This window comes from Dendrobates tinctorius, unplaced genomic scaffold, assembly GCF_039654945.1.
Source record: "Dendrobates tinctorius isolate UK_male_01 unplaced genomic scaffold, ASM3965494v1 ptg000029l, whole genome shotgun sequence".
In the NCBI taxonomy this organism is placed as follows: Eukaryota; Metazoa; Chordata; class Amphibia; order Anura; family Dendrobatidae; genus Dendrobates; species Dendrobates tinctorius.
This window is the reverse complement of record NW_027361697.1, coordinates 26,310,415-26,322,500: the sequence shown is the minus strand read 5'-3', so window position 1 is coordinate 26,322,500 and position 12,086 is coordinate 26,310,415. Positions and strand designations below refer to the sequence as shown.

Sequence of the window (12,086 nt, the reverse complement as noted above, 5' to 3'; positions counted from 1 at the left end):
TCACTACAAGTCTTCCGTTTCCACAATCTTCTGCTGAACACTTTTCATACTTTTCTGCAACTCGAATCGACAATTCTTATGATGATTTTGAAGTTAATGTTTCTTCACCTTTTTCGGGCCACCATTCCAGACTTGTGCAACGTGCATCGCATGGACGTCTGTGATCTCACTTTTACAAAGCATACGAGCCACCTCCACTGACGTGTTTGTCGCACCAGAACTGATAGACCTTGGGATGAGACAGCTTGTTGACTGGATTTCCACCTCTTGACTTCTGAATGGATGGACGGACTTCATTTCATATTCTTCTAACTGTCATGGCATTCACATGATGCCGTTTGTCACTTATCTTGGCCAAGAGATCTCTATCGATGAGCTGGATGATGCCGTTTCTCTTTTCTTGGGAAATCTTCATGGCTGCGCCTCGATTCTAACCAGTGACCTTTCACTTGGGAAACAACCTAATATCACACCGAGCTATAAGGGATTGTGAGAACAGGTTGTATTTTGTAGTATACAGGAAGAAAAAGATTTTTCCACCACCAGGAGCAAAACAGTAACAATGCAGTGAGATGACATGAATCGGCATAACAAATCATATGCTAAATAGGTGCAAGCCACATTAATGTATGAGATAGTCAAGATGATTGTCTATGAAATGCTGGTGGTCTCACGTTCAAGGCAGTAGTGGATGGTGAGATATGGAGCCTGAAAGTCAGAAGGTTGAAACATTGTTACCCTTTAGCTCGTCCGTGTATGTATACATATCCCTAGGGAACGCATGAATGCATGAGTGCAGCAGTAAAGGCAGCAGCCCCATACACAAACTTGGGTGAATAATCCAAATACACCCAATAAAACAACTACTGTGGTCCTCCACTTTCACCAAAAAAATGACAATGTCGAATTGTTCTTACCTTTCCTATAGGGTTGTTTGGCGTATTTAGGATTATAGCTTTAGTTCTAGGACTAAATTTGCTGGCCAGTTCATCGGGATCTATAGTCCAGTCGCCACTTGATAAAGTAACTTTGCCGCTTTCTTTCTGTGAAATCCAAACAAATATAAAGGGGTTGTCCACTTAAGACAGGTTAACTGACCATTGTAGCTATGTACATGGGTTGTTTCCTGAAACAGGAAGTTAATTGTATTAAAAAAAAAAAAAGCCGCAGTCGTCAGTTTAAAAATTGCACGTTTACCATTTTTTTTTAAAAAGGCAGATTTTGATCTGTACGCAAACAAAAACACTGCCAAAAAAAAAAAAAAAAATTAAAGATGATTTAAGCACTAGGTTAAATTCTGATTAAATCTTCCCTTTAAAAGCGCTGTATGAAAAAGCAACAGCAGAAGGAGCAGCAAATGATATCAAATGCAACCCAATAACTAGACCCACAAGGATAATACCTGATCTAAAGGAATACTACATGCAGTACAACAGGATACTTACATATCGCAGTGGGATGTACACAGGAGAGGCTCTGGCCATCTTTATCATGGGTTCATAACAATCATAAAATGGTTCAATTATTATCACCTGTTATGAAAAAAGGAATAAAAATGAATCTCTACAACAGAAGAAAAAGAAAAATATCCTGTAACTCATCTTCAGCATCAAGTGATCGCAGACTGTATCTGCACTAACCAGAATCAGTAAGTCCTGCAGAAAAGGAACCTAATAATCAGAAAACCTGTGAGACGTCCCCCCTCTAGGTGCTGGTTAGTTGTCAGCTGAGCTTGTGTATACAGTGGCATATAAAAGTTTGGGCACCCCTGGTCAAGTTGGAAATTAAATGTGTGCTCAGATAACTTTTAGCAATAAATCAAAAAGAAAACCAGCTCGCCAGCGAAGGCATCTTGATTATCGGAGCACGGAGACGCCGTGTCGGGGCACTTGGAAGATAAATGGAAGAAATTCTCCAGCTCCGCGATGTTGTGAAAAACAGACTTCTTTATTCACATCAAACGATAACAAAGTGGGAGTAAAATGCCAGCATAGGAAATGCAGATGCTTGTGTTCTCAACGCATTTCTGGTGTCTAGGCACCCTTAGTCAACTCAGATTGACAGATAACTTTTACCAAGGTTTCAGACCTTAATTAGCCTGTTAAGGCTTGTGGTTTGTCCACGATCACCATTAGGAAAGGCCAGGTGATGCAAATTTCCCAGCTTTATAAAACCCCAGCCTCCTCTAACCTTGTGCCAAAAAACAGCAGCCATGGGTTCTTTTAAGCAGCTGCCTAGCACTCTGAAAATGAAAATGCTGGAGGCCCACAAAGTAGGAGGCGGTTATAAGAAGATAGCAAAGTGTTTTCAAGCTGCCTTTTCCTCAGTTTGAACTGTAATTAAGAAATGGCAGGAATAGTGGAGGTCAAGATAAGGTATGAAAGACCAAGCAAAATATCAGTGAGCGCTGCTCGTAGGATTGCTAGGCAAATCAGAAACCCTGAATGATTGCAAAAGACCTTCAGAAAGATTTAGCAGACTCTGGGAGTTGTGGTACATTATTCTACTGTTGAGATACGCCTGCAAAAATACAGCATTCATGGAAGAGTCATCAGAAGAAACCCTCTCCTGCATCCTCACCATAACATTCACCGTCAGACTTATGTAAAAGAACATCTAAACAATACTGATACATTTTGGAAACAAGTCCTGTGGACCGATGAGGTTAAAATAGAACTCTTTGACCACAATGATCAAAGATATGTGTGGAGAAAAAAGGGCACAGAATTTCAGAAAAAAAACATCTAAGCAAGCATCAAGCATGGGGGTGGATCAATCATGCTTTGGGGTTGTGTTGCAGCCAATGGCAAGGGAAACATTTCACTGGTTGAGGGAAGAATGTATTCATCTGTAAAAAAGTTAAAGTTGCAAAGTGGATGGCTTCTACAAACGGCTAATGATCCTAAACATACGTCAAAATCCACAATAGACTACCTCAAAAAAAAAAAAAATCCCCATTTTCCTACACCCATAGTGTCTCCATTTGTCATGATCTGGGGCTGGATGAAGGCTTTTTTTTGCGTGCCAAGCTGACATTTTTATTGATACCATTTCCAGGTAGATACAATGTTTTGATCGCTTGTTGTTGCATTTTATTGCAATGTTGCTGCGACCCAAAAAACCCCACAATTATTGCTTTTTGATTTTTTTTCTCGTTACGCCGTTTATCGGATTAACATACTTTATATTTTGATAGATCGGGCCTTTCTGAAAGCGGCGATAACAAATGTGTAATTTTTATTATTTTATTTTGAATGTGGCAAAAAGGGGGTTAATTTGAACTTTTCTGTTTATTTTTTTTAAACTTTTTTTTCATATCCTTATGAGACTTAAAGCTGCGATTGTCTGATCGCCTGTGCTACACATGTGTGCTTCTGCCCTGCTATGTGTAACATAAATCACGATCTTCTATGAATGCCGGCCACAATGACAGGCAAGGGGGTGGTTCTTCTGCAGACGTCAGAATGTCCTGAAAACCGATGGCCGCCCCGCGATCACGTGACACGGGCACAGATAGGTGTGTCTTCTCACCCGCTTCTGGTTCATTTGAGTTAAATGCTGCTGTCAGATTGACAGCGGCATTTAACATATTACCAGCCGCGAGTGGATCGTGGGCTGTTAAGAGCTCCTGAGCCTGCTCCATACATGTACATACGTGACGTACCTCATCACCTTCATCCACCAGGCCCTGGATAGCATTGAAGAGGGAGCCATATGCTCCAACCGTCACAAGGATATCTTTGGTTGGATTAATCTGCCTTCCTGTGACTTTACCATAAACTTGAGACAGAGCATCTACCAGCAATGGGTGACCCTACAGAAAAAGAAAAAAAAAAAAACAAATAGAATACATGGATTAGACTTAATTACAATAGTATGATAAATCACAAACACATGGTTAGATGGTGACACTGTGCCAAATCGACATTTTATAGGAAGTCCGTACACATTCTTCTGACTATACCCCCAGTTTATTGGAAGCCTGCTATACTAAGCTGATGCTAAGTCATCAAAAATAAGTTACGTTGTCCCCTTTCCCCGGCCCTTTTTGCTCTTGCTATTGAGGCACTGGCAATTCGTATAAGATCTTCCCCTAGTGTTGTTGGTATAGAAATAGCGGGTCGGACAGACACCATAGGCCTGTATGCTGATGATATGGTGATATTTATGGACAAAGCGGAGGAAACCTTGACCGGAGTTATCACTACCATAAATAAATTCAGTAAATATTCTGGCCTATACATAAACTGGGAGAAATCTGCTTTGATGCCTCTTTCCCACGCTCCAATACCAAGACTTGAGACCCTCTCCTTACTGCCCATTGTAACCAATTTTAAATATCTGGGTGTCCATATTTCTCAGGGCAGTAAACTTGATCTACAACTCAATATACAACCATTGCTGGAGACGGTCAAAGGTAAATTCGCGATCTGGGGTAAACTTCCACTGTCTGTAGCCGAACTTATTAATTTAATTAAAATGATATTTCTCCCCAAGCTTAGCTACTTTCTCCAACATAGTGCGGTGGTGGTGCCCAAATTCTTTTTCGCTAATCTAAACTCCCAGATCACATCCTTTATAAGGGGGAAAACCAGGCCTAAACTTAAACTATCCACTCTACAGAGACCCAAGAGGGGAGGGGGCGCAGCGTTACCCAATTTCTTCCTGTAATCTTTGGCTGGACAGGCCAAGGCCATAAGAACATGGATGCCTGGAAAACATCTCCCTGATTCTGAACATCATCTGCTTCATGCTGCACAAGCTAGTTGCCCACTGGGTTTTTTGGAAATGAGGAAAATAAATGTCTTGAGACTGTTACCCCGCTTCGTCTGGCACGATCGATATGGAGACAGATTAAAGGGGTGCTTGGATTTGGGGATATTATAGCTGAAATGCCCCTATGGAATAATGGCTGCCCCCAGTGCTACTTGAACATTCATCTGCCGAGTTTTGGGTTCAGTATAGTGTCTCTACGATAGTTGATCTATATGATCGTGGAACTTTGGTGTCCTTTGAACAATTACAAGTTAATCGCGGTGTCCCGAGATCCCAGTTTTTCCGTTATTTGCAACTAAGGTCAGCTTTTCAATCACACATGCGATGTATAGGTATGAATAATGCTATTTCGTCTCTACCCTTGATCGGGATCCTTAAATCACAGGGCCCTCAAGGTCTCATCTCCTCTCTATATACATATATGTTGTCAGTGGGGACAGAATGTACCTTAGATTCTGTTAAGAAGAAATGGGAGAGGCTCATCCCGGATACACAGGGAGAGGAGTGGGAAGAAATCCTGGAGTCACCTATCTGGGTGTCTCCGTCTGCCAACAACAGGATAATACAATTATATATTATCAATCACATTTGACTCCAACTCGACTCTTTAAGATGGGCCGATACCCGTCATCGGAATGTTTGAGATGTCACTCAATAGATGCAGACTTTATCCTTATGATCTGGTGCGGTCCTGTCGTTGCACAATACTGCATGTGACATCACTATTGACATCTTTGGTGCAAACCCCTGTTCCCCTTGAGCCACTGGTCTGTTTATTTGGAGGGTGGGATGAGGAGGCATGGAGTCATTATGTTGGGATTTTTCTACGGGAGACACTGTTTATGGCACGGAAGATACTAGCACTACGGTGGATGGGGAATTCACCTCCTCCTCTGGGGTCCTGCATCACTTTAGTAAATTCGATTATCCCATATGAACGTACGTTGTATCAAGAGGGTGCCCGGGTAAATGCAAAAAGATTTGGGAGAGGTGGAATTCCTCTCACCTCACTTTGCAGAGTAGAGATGTCGCACAGTAAACAGCTCATTATGTGGAAGTAAGCTGCGGAATAGTTTATGTTTTTGCTGATGTAGGTAGGGTTTAGAAGCCAGGCAGATTTCATCATTGGAATAATAACACAAAGCTATTGCGATTTAATTGGTATTATGTTTTGCTTTATTCATATACAACTGATGTGCACATTATGCTTCACATTTTCAGGTCACCTGAACATATGCATATTTTTTGTATCAAGCTTAACATCATATACTATATGTGTGTATTGTATAACTGCTTATGGTTTAATAAACAAATAAAAAAAAAAAAATAAGTTACGTTATCGTAGGCTAAACCAGTGTTCCCAACCAATCCTGGGCAGAAAGAGTGAGTGGCATTGCCCCACAACCAGGTAAAACGGCTCTTGGTGCATCTGCCAGTATTATATGTCCTGGAACTACCCTGAATCTCGTGTCCTGTAGCTTGTCACAAGCCACTCTTTTTTTGAGTTAGGCCGGTTTCACATTTGCGCTTTATAGCGCAGCGACGGTCTGCGCACGGCCGCCGCTAAGCCCCGCCCCCTGTCGGCTCCCTGCCCACCCCTTCCGGTCATCGCCGCCTTCTAGCGCACATGGGTGCTTGCGATCTGCGCACCCTATCTTTAGCATAGAGTGCGCAGATCATGCGCTGGCCGTGCGCTAGCAGGATTTTGCCGTGCGCTGCGCACTTTTGAAGGTGCGCCCGTGTGCGCCGAATGCAGCATGTTGCATTTCGGCGCGCACGGCGCACCTTCAAAAGTGCACAGCGCACAGCAAAATCCTGCTAGCGCACGATCTGCGCACCCTATGCTAAAGATAGGGTGCGCAGATCGCAAGCGCCCAGGTGCGCTAGTAGGCGGCGATGACCGGGAGGGGCGGGCAGGGAGCCGGCAGGGGGTGGGGCTTAGCGGCGGCCGTGCGCAGGCCGTCGCTGCGCTATAAAGCGCAAATGTGAAACCGGCCTTAGCGGTTCTTCTTATTCAGCGTTTAGCTGTAGGTCATGGATCATTGCTCACTTCCCAGCATGCGTTGTTCCTGCCACTGTCAAATGGCTTGATTGCCAGAAAACTGAAAGCCATTCTCTCCATTAAGCCCTGTGTGCTGTTAAAGGACAGACAAACACTGCTTATTCTGCTAAGAAGAAATGTGAAGGCTGCAGCCGATCGGTGGCCAGCGATTAGCTGCAGTGGTCATGTGATACCTTTGCCGGATGTAGAGGGGGACAAATGGGGGGACAGAGTGCAGAGTATGGAAGAGCAGCGACAATCTGTGAATCCAGATGTGTCACTGTCATTTTAATAAAATCCTTGTTTTACCTGTTACAGATCTAACAGTGCTCAGAATGCTGAGCTCTGTATAACCCAGCTGCTTGGTACCTTTCAGCCTATGCAGTGTGTACACAGAAAGCTGCCAATCAGTGGTGGGGGCAGGGTTATACAGAGCTCTTGAATATGGAGGACTACATGACAGTAGGTCTGCTAGTCCTCTAATGATAATCTCCTGGTGATAAAACTGATTTTATAACAGCAAGCAGCCCAGTAAGTGCCACATCGCTGTAATCAGGGTGGGAAAAATCTGGTGACAGATTGTCTTATAAAAGGCTGTTAAGTAGAAGACAACCCCTTTACAACACTGACATAATGACTGAACATAAAAGCCTTCTAGTTTTCATTTATTTTGCAGTAAATATTTTGGTTAGGCTGGTTTCACATTAGCGTTGAAACAACGCTGCGCACTGCGTCGGTAAGCCCCGCCCCGATCCGGCTCCCTGCCCGCCCCATCCGGGATCACAGCCTACTATCGCATTTGCACGCATGTGATCGGCGCACCCTATCTTTAGCATAGGGTGCGCAGATCATGCGCTGCCAGTGTGAAAGCAGCGTGCTGCGCACTGTTGCCGGTGCGCGCCGAAATGCAGCATGTTGCATTTCGGCGCGCACGGCGCACCGTCAAAAGTGCGCAGCACGCTACTTTCACACTGGCAGCGCATGATCTGCGCACCCTATGCTAAAGATAGGGTGCGCCGATCGCATGCGTGCAAATGCGATAGTAGGCGGTGATCCCGGATGGGGCGGGCAGGGAGCCGGATCGGGGCGGGGCTTACCGACGCAGTGCGCAGCGTTGTTTCAACGCTAATGTGAAACCAGCCTTATTGTACATCATGCAAATATGAAAACTGCTAAACTTATACAGATTGTGAATGCTGTGTGCTTAGCTCACCAAGTGCAATCTTTCCGGGAAACGAAACACTTCGACAAAGTAGTTTACTTACAACTGAATTTTAGAAAAAAAAAATTTTTTAATTAAAAAAGTATTTCCATGAACTTATGGCCGATTCTAGGAAATTGGGTTCAAATTACGTTAAAAGAAACCATTAATTAATTTAAATTAATTAAATGTAACATTTCAGTCACAATATAAAAAGCATGCGCATAAAATACTCATGTGAAAAATGGGGTATATGCATAAACGGTAGTTAGAAATCCATAGGGACTAGTTTTCTGTCCCACATAAATAAGGATAAAAACTATATAAAAGTGTTTTAAAGCCAAAGGACGCTAATCACAGCGTTATAATCCAGTAGTCATACAGTGGAGTCTCAAACACCAAATCATGGGTTTAATGGTTAAGAAGCAGTACCTCATATTGTGAGGAATGTATGTTTTTTTATTTTAACCCACAACTATTTTAAATACTTGGCGGACTACTACACCCGGCAGTGGGGGACCGTGATAGGCACCAGGTTCGCTCCTAGTTACGCCAGTCTTTATGTAGGAAGATGGGAGTCACAGTCACGGTGCAATTTTTATCACCATACCGCCTATCAGCAGGAGGATTTCCACTGCACTACTGTTACAGGTACTGCTTCTTAACCATTAAACCCATGATTTGGTGTTTGAGACTCCACTGTATGACTAATGAATTATAACGCTGTGATTAGCGTCCTTTGGATTTAAAACACTTTTATATAGTTTTTGTCCTTATTTATGTGGGACAGAAAACTAGTCCCTATGGATTTCTAACTACCGGTTATGCATATACCCCATTTTTCACATGAGTATTTTATGCGCATGCTTTTTATATTGTGATTGACTTGCTTTTTTTGACATTTTGTGACAAGTGTCTAAGTGATTGCTGCTAAAATACTCTTTTGCACATAAGCGTCACTGTAATTTATGCAGTTTAAGGCTATGTGCCCACGCTAGCGTTTTTAAACGCTCAGGAAAAGGATCCCCTTCCCAGAAAACGCGCGTCTTTTTCCGCGCGTTTTTTGCGCGATTTATGACGCGTTTTTGACACACGATTTCTGGGATCATTGGGGATGGCTAAAAACGCTCAGCAATGCGGGAATTAATGAGCATGCTGCGTTTTTAGCCGCTAAGCGATTCCTGAGCGGTTAAAAACGCATGCATTGGCACAAAAAGCCAAAAACGCATGCTAATTAATTTGATGCATCTTTTAAGCATTTCTGCAGCATCTGATCCGGCTCAAACGCTGCGGAAACGCTTAACAAAACGCATCGTGGGCACACAGCCTAAATGTAACATTTGCCTGGCAGCTCAGCTTTAAGCTGGCAATTATCTGAGCCTTGTGTGCCCCATGTTTTGGCCTACAGATCCTTCACTCTCCGCAGCCTGTAGGGCTACACGGCGACTTCCCGACATTGCAGCCTTTTATCTCTTCGCCTCACGTCACCATGTAAACCTCTCCCTAAATCGCTGTAAAACATCAGCCCTGTTTCTCAGGGATCCATATGTAACAGGGCACGGTACGTTACCCAGCGATCCGATTTACCGCTGGACGTTACCAGTTTGCACATTTGTACCTGGTGATGTACTGCCGACCTACAATCAGCTAACCGGTTGGTTCAGTAGTAAATCACTGGCCAAGTCACGGTTAATGCGCAACATATATCTGAAAGAAAAAAGTAAATGTTTTACTCACAAAGCCACGAGTGTACTGATTCAGCTTATCCACAAAGGCGGCTTGTGCGAGACCCTCTTGTACATAGGAAGGAGGGGATATATCCGGGAAGCCCTGGCCAAGGTTAACCACGGTGGGATCTGCAGCCAGTGCCGTGAACTCCACCCTGTAAATGGACACAAAACACATGTACAATGGCTAGCGGTACACACGTGAGGGGGTTAATACAGATACAGCAGACAGGACAGCACAAATAGTATACACAATCCTCAACTGCAACACCAAGAAGGAAGAGTCGTGAAATTATGGAAATCACAGGATACACAGACATCATAATGATATGGAATTGATGAAAAAATGGAAACTAAATCTACAAAACATTTAAATGTATTCAGTATGAGTATCACATCCTCGCGCTTACAGCCTCGGTCGCCATCAATGAGATCATTAATGGTTGTCCGAGGAACGTTCTGCAGCACTGAATGCACTTGGGCAAATCAACAAGATCCGCTGCTGGCAGCTCCTTTTGAAATTGCCAACCAATGACAGTCCAGATGTGCTCGATGGTAGACAAGTCCAAAGACACAACAGCCTACGGTAGCACGTTTAGACTTCACGGGCTGCTTACAGGAGGATGAGCAACATGGGGACTGTGGTACGTATGCTCCCTAATGAAGACCTTTTCGAGTCTCCAGGCCACTCTCCGGCAATCATTATGCCTAAGTCAAAAGCAGAACTCATCTCTGAACAGGATAGAGCTCCGTTCTAGACTCCATTGCCATCTTGTCCTGCCAATGTGAAACATGTGGATTATGTGAACTGTGCCTAAGAAAAGTTCTTGCATTGTTTGATCCTGCTGATGAACAGCAGGATTGGTGTTGGGCTTTAAGTTCTTCTGAACAAACAAGTTTTAAGGTTACCATCAATAAAGAGATGTGCAAATGTTGAATCTACGTTTTTCCTTGCCATTAGTTGCCAACCTCAAACAACCCACGCACCTTAGGCCATGTTATCACCCCGATACGCTGGTAAAGCTTCTTACGTACCTGCTAAACATGTCCACGAAGCTCAAACCGATGCCAAGAGACAGTCTGCCTGCCCAATACACATCATAGAGTATGGCCTGGCAGAGCAAACTGCGGTTTTCTACGTCCATTGAGCAGATACCTTTTATAATATTGCAGTTTTTGGGTAAAAGATGCCACTGTTAGGCTTCCATTACAGCCTCCACTGCAAATCTACGCGGAGAGCTTTTCCTGGCATAGATATCAAACAGATGCCTAAACGTAGCCATAGATAACCTTGGACAAATACTTGTCCGGATGACATCTCTCCACTAACTCCATGTTACACATACATGCATGTCTAGGAAGAACTAACCTCAGCCATAATCCAATCCTACCACTCCTTTCCCTAATACTTCTCACGTGCTGCACCAGCTCTCTGGAATGCTCTACCCCAGACAGTCAGGTTAATTCTCAGTGTCCATAATTTTAAACGTGCCCTAAAAAAAAAAATAGGCTTATCACAGCAGTTTGCTAATCTATCTTTTCTCAGTTTTCCCTCTCAGGACCTGGTCTTGTCTTTCGTCAGTTCCCCCCATACAGCACTTTCACACACACACACACACACACACACACACACACACACACACACACACACACACACAGGTATGTGCTAGAGAGAGATTCATGCAGCTTTACATGATGAATACTTTCCTTATTATAAAGATGACTGGACCGTACAATACCAGCACTTTGAAGAATGTGTTACTCTGTAATGTCTGATAGTGGTTGTACGTGAACTGTGAAACGCTGCAGAATATGTTGGCGCCATAGAAATAAAAATGATCATTATTCCCATTTTCCATGAGTACAATGATCAGGTGTTCAAGATCCAACTGCCCCATCCTTCTCTACCCCAAAACAAACGGTAGGGGGGGGGGGGGGGGGGGGTCGGCTCATAAGGTCCCTCAAACCCATCAGATGGTTGGCCAGTCTTTCTGAATGAGGCTAGATCGCATGACCCTATGCTAACAAATATGGGGTCTTTAGATTCGTCCATATACAAGTGGACCTAATACACTCCAGGAAAAAGATTAATCCAAATTGCACCCCAACAATTGGTGACAGGTACACGTTCAGCAGTGGCGAGAAGACCCCAGGACAGCTGCACAGCCATTGTGCCTATTCACTTCTATTAGGACTTGGCGCCATCCCGCTCTGCACATAACTCTGGAACACTCTTCGCTCTATTGTAGCCGTTTCCTTTTGGGACCAGAAAACAAGGGGGAGTAAAGCAACAAGCACACGATCTAAAGCATAGCGCCTGCCCGCAGTGCACACTCCGTCC

At 43.8% G+C, this 12,086-nt stretch overlaps 1 protein-coding gene across 2 annotated transcripts in view; it reads right to left on the bottom strand.

Moving 5' to 3' along the window:
• Positions 1-12,086, bottom strand: part of KYAT3 (kynurenine aminotransferase 3) — a 61,840-nt gene that overhangs the window by 29,209 nt on the left and 20,545 nt on the right. For both annotated transcript variants that reach the window (XM_073571489.1, XM_073571490.1), the window contains 4 exons: positions 9,756-9,900; positions 3,665-3,814; positions 1,446-1,532; positions 918-1,043 (listed from right to left, as the gene is read on the bottom strand). In XM_073571489.1, coding sequence (XP_073427590.1) covers positions 918-1,043; positions 1,446-1,532; positions 3,665-3,814; positions 9,756-9,900 — 508 coding nt within the window. The remainder of the gene's footprint in view (positions 1-917; positions 1,044-1,445; positions 1,533-3,664; positions 3,815-9,755; positions 9,901-12,086) is intronic.